General features: G+C 35.0%; 2 protein-coding genes across 3 annotated transcripts in view; one reads left to right on the top strand and one right to left on the bottom strand.

Annotated features, from left to right (window-relative positions):
* The window catches only part of LOC110448371 (sodium- and chloride-dependent betaine transporter-like), a 36,455-nt gene extending 30,417 nt beyond the window's left edge, over positions 1 to 6,038 (bottom strand). For both annotated transcript variants that reach the window (XR_002462718.1, XM_021494566.1), the window contains exons 1-2: positions 5,937 to 6,038; positions 3,533 to 3,586 (exon numbers count right to left, since the gene is read on the bottom strand). Coding sequence is in view for 1 of the 2 variants with exons in the window: in XM_021494566.1 (XP_021350241.1) it covers positions 3,533 to 3,586; positions 5,937 to 5,990 (108 nt within the window). In the remaining variant the exon portion in view is untranslated. The remainder of the gene's footprint in view (positions 1 to 3,532; positions 3,587 to 5,936) is intronic.
* Positions 6,039 to 6,349: 311 nt separating this feature from the next.
* The window catches only part of LOC110448457 (WD repeat-containing protein 97-like), a 40,453-nt gene continuing 37,337 nt past the window's right edge, over positions 6,350 to 9,465 (top strand). The window contains exons 1-2 of the mRNA XM_021494721.1: positions 6,350 to 6,437; positions 8,061 to 8,453. Coding sequence (XP_021350396.1) covers positions 8,151 to 8,453 — 303 coding nt within the window. The 5' untranslated portion in view covers positions 6,350 to 6,437; positions 8,061 to 8,150. The remainder of the gene's footprint in view (positions 6,438 to 8,060; positions 8,454 to 9,465) is intronic.

Raw genomic sequence — 9,465 nt, 5'->3', positions numbered from 1 at the left:
GAGCAAGGTTTTGTACGATTGTGTTTTTAGGATCTCGTAACTGTAAACTCTGTAGGACAGATAGAGAGTCTGAACAAATAATTGCCTTTTTAATGCGGTGTTCATCGATATGGTCGAGGGCCAAACCAATGGCGCATGCTTCAGCAGAAAAGATGGAGGCGCCGTCTGGTAGTCGGACTGAAGTGCAAGTATTGGCAGTACAGCAGGCTGCTGCCACTTTCTCACCTTCTTTGGAGCCATCGGTGTAAAGTTGTGTATGAGAAGGGTAATTCGAAATGCATTCCCGAAAGGAGGATTTGTGTTCTTCGGGCATAACACTTGATTTCCCTCGCTCATGTAATGTAAAGTTAAAATCGGGGGTTTGAATGGTCCACGGAGGAACATCAGATATGTTAAATTCAGCTATGTCCGTCAATTTTATGTTGAGTTCTTGCAGGAAATTCAAAATTCGGATACCAAATGTTGGCAGAAGTTTTTGGTTTTGCGTAAATATGTTTTGGTATTTGGGGTTGAATACTTGGTTGAAAGCAGGATTTTTAGGGTTTGATTTTAATTGAGTTGCAAATTGTAATGAAAGTTTTATTCTTCTGTCATAAAGGGATGGTTCATTTGCTTCCACGTACAGGCTTTTTACAGGTGTTGTTCGAAAAGCTCCCAGGGCAAGACGTAGCCCTTGGTTATGGATTGGATCTAGCATCTGAAGGTACGAACTGCGCGCTGACCCGTATACCATAGAACCATAATCCAGTTTTGTTCGAATAAGTGATCTGTATAGGCGCAAAAGCATTTCACGATCCGCTCCCCAATCAGTATGAGAAAGGACTCGTATAATGTTTAACGCCTTGGAACACTTATCCTTCAGATACTTTATATGTGGTATGAAAGAGAGTTTCGAATCAAAAATGAGGCCGAGAAATTTAGTCTGTTCAACAACAGGAATTCTAGTGCCATCGAGTGTTAGATTTGGGTCATTGTGTGCTTTTCGTTTTTGACAGAAATGCATGCACACAGTTTTGGATTTAGAGAATTTGAAGCCGTTTTCGTCTGCCCAATTTTGTAGTTTGTTTAAACTCTGTTGAAGTTGTCGTTCTATCGTGTGCATGTTCTTAGATCTGTAACAGATCAAGAAGTCATCCACAAATAACGACCCTTCTGTTGATTGACCAAGACATTTGACTATATCATTGATTTTAAGACCAAACAGTGTGACTGATAGGATTCCACCCTGTGGGACTCCCATTTCCTGTTTAGACGTTTCGGAAAAGGTTGAACCAACGCGGATTTTGAAGTGTCTATCTGATAGGTAATTGGATATAAAATTGGGAAGGTTTCCACGTACGCCAAGGTCGTGAAGATCTTTCATGATGCCATACTGCCATGTAGTATCATAGGCCTTCTCCAGATCAAAGAACACGGCGACAAGGTGTTCTTTCTTGGCAAAAGCCTCTCGAATGAACGTCTCTAATCTGATGAGATGGTCATTTGTCCCTCTTCTATTTCCAAAGCCACTTTGAAGAGGGGATATTATATCGTTGGCATCAAGAAACCAAACCAGTCTAGTGTTTATCATTCGTTCTAAAGTTTTACATACACAACTAGTCAGAGAGATAGGACGATAGTTGTTTGGGTCAGTAGCATCCTTTCCCGGTTTTGGGATAGGTATAATTGTGGAGTGAGAACGACAAACCATGTGATAGCTCCTGGTGACATGTACCTGACACATACAATGTATATTATTAGTTATATATACCACCATGTACAAGCAAGCTGTGAAATGGAGTCCCATGTGTACATGATCAAAAGTAATTTGTATTCATAAACAAACAATAAATTGTTTTAAATGTTGTTGTTTTTTATGTCGATGAGACAATTTCCATATCATAATTTTCATTTTTGATACAATTAAAGGGAGGTAATTGTAAGTGTGTAAATATTATCCAGAGCTGCAAAATTTTACCGATTTCTTTCTAGGAAAGCAACTCTTATCAGCATCAAAAAGATTGTTAAACAATAAATAAATGAATAATAAAGCCATTGACTGTGTATATTTGTTCAATTTTTCACCGTTTTGTTAGGAACCTATGTGTCCTGTTTGTTTATAAGCTTTTTAACTTGTAGATAATCAATTAAATTACCCATACAATTTAGATAAAAAAAACACTTTATGTATTGTGATTTATATATTTGGTGATGAATAAAATATTTGAAGGGTGCATTAGCAAAGCTTCTTTTCATGTTTCATTGTTGTTATAGTTCCAGACAATGTCACACACCCAAAAAATGTAAAATATCAAAATTGGCAAAAAATCTATTTTTTGTATTTCCCCCCCCCCAAAAAAAAATCTCCAATCTATCAGAATGCTTAGATTTTCATAAAATCACCTCTACATAGTTGCATAACTATTATGTGAAAGTTTCAACAGATTTTGCTGGTTAATTGCGAACGGGTGGAAGCTCCTTAAGACTTTACATACATTTATACCAGGTAAATTTAGTGTTAATTGTTCCGATTAATCAATTTAGTCGACGTCTGGTTGTTTGTTTCTCAAAATCGATTAATCGATCCTTGTTTTCCATGATCGATTATAGTTTGACTAGTTTAAGTATTAACATAAAATAAACTCCGATAGTTACTGTTATTACCACCAACAGCGAGTTGTTCGTTCTTGAACAACTTGACCTAAAATCCAACACAATAGGCCTATGGCAAACCAGGACATTCCAGAGAATAAACTCTATGATCATCAGGGGGCTACTGATTTAAACATTTGGAAGGTATTGTTCCTCCATAGCTGGATACAAATAAAACGCTTTGTCAAAAGTGTGGGCTATCTTACAAATAAAAGGTTAAGTTTGACGGGGTATCATCAGGTGAATGCTGCCAATCCATCGCAGCATTTCTGAATACGAGATGCAGCTGTCACAGCATAATGGACATCGAAACATCATCAATTTCATTTCCAAATACATATTTTTCAATAATTATAAGGTTCTGTCAACAAACGTATTGTTTTTGTATGAATGTTGTACGTTATTAGCGAAATTCTCTAACGTCGTGTTTCCCCCGAAAATGAAAGTGAAAGTAGATTTCGGAAAGCGAATATAACCTTAAATTACTGAATTTAAGTTCAATTTGATCGATCATTAGTCGATCATCAGTCACTTGATTGGAAGTGATGATCGAGTATGAACTTACAAGTGATTCCCAACACTAGGTAAATTACAGATTAAGAGTTTGAAGGGAGGTAACTTTTACAACTCAGGTCTTGTTTTTCATTTAGATAACAGACACGCAACAACAGCCTGGAAAATTGTACAATGTATTTCTTTAAAATTATTATTAATTTACTTTTTTTAAACGATTATTAATTGACCAGCAGACGATGAGTTAGCTAGGAGTAAATGTGATGATCGGTCATAAAATTTCAACCAGCTCCGAACAGGAACAAACAGATAACAACGTCACACCAGGTGAGCTGGACCGAGCAAAATGTTGTAAATGTTTTTGTTGATGTTAATTTAAGTCTCTTACCCTTGCTTTCTTTCTGCAACGCCATTTTGGTGATTCACCTTCTGGAATCTCATCCTGTACAGAAATGAAAATCAAACTTAAACTTGCCTATTTCTAAACACTTCCTTCAGGTTGGTTAGTATGGATTATGAACAGTTTTTTACACAACCAATACAAATTTCTATGTGATGTTTCGATGACTAGTACGATATGTACACTGTCAACTTCATCAGACAATTTTGAAAATATAAAAATAAAAATCATAATCCATACTTGTCTGATGAAGGTGACAGGGTACATATTGTTCTATAGTCATCGAAACTTCACATAGAAAATTTTATTGGTTCTGTCATAATAATTATATTTGCATCCTTTTTATTCTTAACTCTTTTGTTTTACTTTTCACTTTTTCCCCTGCACCAGCATACAATCAACATTTTATGACTCAGAGCATCAGCCCGATTAAAGGCTCAGTTGGCCTTTAGTGTAAATCAAAGACTTACTTTGGTTAAAATCCATTTACCAAGTGTTACTAAATCCACTAAAAATGATAAGTCTTTCAGAGATTTATCTCTAATTCTTTACCCAAGAAGCTCAGCCACAAACTTTGTTTATATACAACACTGAGCCCCCTTTTGCCCAGTCAGTTCCTTAATTCAGAAATGGTGAAATACCTGCCCTTAGAAACCACATATTGATTGGTTTATTTGAAGAAACGAACTCAAGGTCATGCTAACAGATTTGGCCACAGGGTCAGGACCCGCCAGAGGACTTTATATATATATCCCTAAAATTTAGAGATTGATATTCACCAAATATCTGTAATTGCAATTGAAAGGCATGAAGAGATATGAATACAAGGATATAACATATTCAAAGACCCTAATCAAAAACAGGGCCCGAGTCATAACCCAGTCCAGTGTGATGAAAACATTTTTTTGATTTATTGTAAAGATCATCCATTTTAAAAACATACACAAGCCTATTGAAATTTGTTTAATTTTTAATATATTTCAATTCTAAATATATCTAATAAATATGTTTGATTTTTATGACATCAACCTGCATATTTATAGCCCGTGACACATTCATTTTAATTATACCCCCAATGACGCACTGTCACGGGCATCACAGGTTTTAGTAGTACTGCAAATTAAGTGTTGATCATCTATAAATAATGGGGATTAAATTGAGACAATTAAGTTTAAAAGACAAGTGACAAGATGGTACAGTACAGGTACTGGAGCACCGACAAATCTGGCTATATAGCTAGGAGATTTGGCTAAATAGTCAAATATGACTATACTTATATACATATGATAGGGTGAATGTAAACAAGCACGCCAGTACTGCATGGCCTTAATTATCTCGTCCATTTCAATTTAAATGCTGACTAAACAGCTGAGTCAGTGAAATGAAAGATTTTTATCTAAAATCTCATTTTCCGGTGACTTAATTTGTTGAATGTCGCCGTTGTAATTCTTAGTACTTGCATCCTTTTATCCTAGAACTCCATCTGATGGTCAGACAAAAATATCAACAATTTCTGTACCAAAACACGAAATATTTCACTCCCTCCCAACACATATAAACAACTTTCAATGCATGTTAATTATCATTCTTTCAGAAGCATCTTCTGAAACTAAAGCACACATCATCTGGGGCCGAATCTGCATCATCCGGATGCTTATCTTCTGTAATACAAACGATGCAGATGCCATATTGAATAAACACGCTATAGTTTGTTACTTAAAAAATAAGTGATGTATATGTACAGGGAAAAATAGCAACAATGGAATTCAATGGAGTTTTTAAATGAAAATCTTTCATTTCGACGACCCACCTGTTTGGTCAACAGTTAATTAAATCAAAATGTATGTTTATTATGCTGCTAACTTATATTCGCTGTAATAATAAATTCGCCATAGGTTAAAAAAGGCGAAAATTAAACGAAAGCAAAAATTTCCCAATATTCAGTATTTTGTTTCTTATAAATTAGCCCCATATCAAAGCCACAATAAAGTAAATTCTAAAAGTCATCAAGAAACGAGATACGTACGACCAGTACTGGCGTGTGTTTTTTTTACATTCACCCTATAGCTATACCTAGTCATATTTGACTATTTATATAGCCAAAAGCCAGGTTTGCCGGTCCTCCAGTACCTGCAGTGTACTCTGCCAACTAGCCACTAATAGGATGTTCTGCTCTTTTCTTAATGTTTTAAGGTGTGTCAGTCTAATATATCTCTACCACAATTTAAGTCAGTTGTCATACTATATACAATAGGCCTAGCATAGATATTGAACTTTGACCACAAGGGAACCAGCGAACATGTTTTGTATTCTTTATGATTAATCAGAGACTTTTCGGGCGTTTAAATATTTTAATTTGCATTCGCTTGTGTAAGAGAAATATGTCACTTACTTTTCCAGAGCAGTTAGGAAAATGGTAGATGTTTTCAAATCGAAACCCTCCCATACTTCTTGTATTTGACGATGTATTTCGTTCTGCTCATCTGTATCGTCTCTCGACTTCATGAAAAACATACGAGGTTGTTCCGAACGACACTTCATATTTTTAAAGTCTCCCTCTCGGGGGAATACTTGTGTTTTATCTGTATTTTGGATGTAAACGGTTGTTGGATTTTAAATAACGAATTGTTTTTATTATGACATCTAGCAAACAAGATATTTATGACAACTTCACGGAAAGTTTATCACTAATCACAAATAAAGTGTATAAGGATTGAGAAATTAATACCAGATTGATGTGGTAGGCCTAGATGCCTTAAATTTCTGAACTCGCGCGATTTCTCCTCTTAAACGAGATTTCAACATCCATGGAGATTCATATACAATATGGCGGCGAACGACATAAAAATGGGATGATTCGTGCACGTCGTCGGTAATTATGTACATTTTCCCTGTAAGCATCAAGCTCACATACACGACATTAGTAACGGTTTAAACCTGACTGTATTCTTAGGTGAAACTACCGCATGCATAAAGGACGAAAGCTCAAAATAATGCACACCAAAATCATTTGTTGACAAATATTTTCAACATTTTCCAGTCAATAAATGCAAATTTATAAAAATGGTGAAAAATGACATGCAACTGCTACTTGAGTTTTTTAAAGAACATTTTATGAAATGATGTTTAAGCATAATCTGAATGAAATATAGAACATAATTAAAAGAAACAAATTTCTAGATCTATTATGTAAGGCCCAATTAGTCTTTCACAGATAACTGCATGCTGAATGCATGTTTGTTGATATAATATTTTTCTTGGTAGGCCTAGTGGATATCCTGGATGATGGCAGTTTGAAGTGTGTTAGCTCCCATCCTCTTCGAGTTAACAGTTGTCAGATAACCCACTGTTGCTTGATCTTGTCAAGAAGCATTGGCTTTATTTTCACCCTTCTGTTGGTCATCTTATAGGTTGCCACTTAAAAGGCTGCAGACCTTAGATGCTATGTTTATGCCTTTATGTCAGATGTGACAAGTAGTTGTCGTTTCTGTAATATTAGTCACCTGATTAAGTGATTTGGCAGTCATGTGGTATATTAAGGGGACATGTATACTTCCAGTGTAAAAGTAAATCGGTAGCATTAACCAACTTCATCAAAGTAAAACATTGGTAAATTTGGATGAAAATGGCTGAAATTTCATTTTGTTTAAGAAAGAGATATCTGCTGACTTTTAAGTACACATGTACCCTGTTGTTATACAGTATTTTGCATATTTTTTTGTGCAACTCCAAGATTTTCAGTGAATACCAGAAGTACGATACATACATGTCAAAAACCTGGTCGAGAGAAAAAGTGTCTCTGAAACAACATATTCATTTTCACAAGTAGAACCTCTGTATTTTTTCTAGCTGCATGTTGTGATTTTTTGTCTTGCCGCCACAAAGTGGAAGCGAGACTACTTAAGGTGTTGCTTTTCTGGCGACGTCTTCAACATGACGTTTTTGCGTTTAAGTTATAGTTACACTGAAAGTATAATTATAAGTGCTAGAACAACCATACTGGGACCATAGGTGCATCTTAGGTAGTAAATCTCAACCCATGCATCAAATGCTAGATGCGGCCTATAGCTACCTTTCATGGTCCAATTGACTTTGTCAGCATTTCCATCAACATTCAGTTTTTGGGTTTAAGGTTGTTTCTCTGATATATGTGCATTGATGGTCAAAGCGGGGCATAGGCGAGACATATCAATCCAAATGGCTTGTTTCTTTATGTGATTGTTGAGAAATTTCATGAATGTGTTTTCACTCCTTGAAAAAAATACATTTCAACCTTCTGAGGTAAAAACATGGTTACTGTTACTATAAATAGGTTTTTGCAACTTTGCTCTGCAGTCAGATTCCATTTCTTATTTGTGTGATAAACTTCACAAATAACTTATAAATACAATTTTAAATTAGGTTTCAATCGTCTGGGGTCACAAACAAGGTCAGTTACTACTTTTGCTTTACTTTGTAAATGTGATTGCATGTTTATGAATAGATTGGACTAAATCGTCATTGTCTTTTTTTGTAGCCTGATGACAACATGTAGAACCATGAAGATTCTCCGGCAAATTGTTTACTGAATCATTCTACTTCAATAAGGAAAAGAAATTTAAAAAAAATGGAATTGATGAGGATGCTGAATGACTCCTCCAGAGGGAGCAGGAAGAAAGGGTCTATCCCTCAGGAGGAAGAAGAACCAATGAGCAAACAAATGAAGATTCTCTTGGAACGTAAGAAAGAAGAAGAGAGAAACAAAGCCTTGGGTCATTGGGGCACTCTGAGGAACTCCATCCGTAGAACAATTACAGCGGTCACTCAGGCTGACCTCAAAGAGCGGGTCATTTCGCATGGAATTCATCATATGAGAAAACTGAACCATCCTGGTACCATCAAAAGTGTTCTTTACATGTCCGATACAAAGGTAACTAGAAACTACTACAGTAATTGATTTACTGGTATGTATTTGTACAACAATGAGAAAAAATGACAGTTTATCTCTCAAGCATGTATATATGGGTTCAATGCATGGTTCATTGATGTTCAACTTTAATGTTCAAAATTTTTTAAAAAAAACTGGTTTGAAAAGTCAATTAAAGGTTTTTCGTTTTAATTGAATTGGAGGGTCAAACCACATATAGTCCCTAACATGAAAGGTATTGTTCAAGGCCTACATGTTTACAGTAGAAAATTGGTGGGATTCTTTACTTTAACTCTAAACTATGTAAATTTCATACTGGTCTCAGCAGAGGGCTTAGATAGCCGTTTTTGTTCTAACATGCATTAAAAAAATTATTAATTTGCAATATTCACGTTTATAATGAACATTTTGAAGTTGCAACTTGTTAATCTACAGGCAATCTATCTGATAATCTTGAAACATTTTTTGAGACACTTGCATGAATTAAATTAATTATTCATATATATTGTAAAATCTATAACCCTTTTTGAAGTTCTTTTATTTATAGCAACTAAATTATTATTTATATTTATTCCCAGTTTTCTATGAAAAATATAGTTTTTAAACTTTGAAATTCTCCAAATAATCATTGTATATTACTGCCAAAAACTTAGGAAAAAAATCCTGACATAATTATATCTTTGATGAGTAATTTTTGAAAAGAGAAAGCTATATATACTTTCCAAACATTTCTTGGAAGAAAAAGGAAATAATAATGAAATAAAAAAAAATTCAACAGCAGTACAAACGAAACAGGTTCAGTCACCGGAGGATTCAAACCCGGGACCCTCAATCAATATATACTTTTGAATTTAGCAAAGGAGCTACTTGGTCAATGTTAGTACACTGCAGTGCTGGACACACTAAATATTCTTGCCCAGTTGTGTTAAAGTTGTATATCAGAAATTAAATTTAGGTTGGTTACTTAGTGAGGATGAAAAAACTGAGGGGTCAATTATTTTTGTTCTATAGAAGC

The sequence above is a fragment of the Mizuhopecten yessoensis genome, unplaced genomic scaffold (assembly GCF_002113885.1).
Source record: "Mizuhopecten yessoensis strain PY_sf001 unplaced genomic scaffold, ASM211388v2 scaffold419, whole genome shotgun sequence".
Lineage (NCBI taxonomy): Eukaryota > Metazoa > Mollusca > Bivalvia > Pectinida > Pectinidae > Mizuhopecten > Mizuhopecten yessoensis.
The sequence above is the reverse complement of the archived record's forward strand: the minus strand, read 5'-3'. Positions and strand labels throughout refer to the sequence as shown.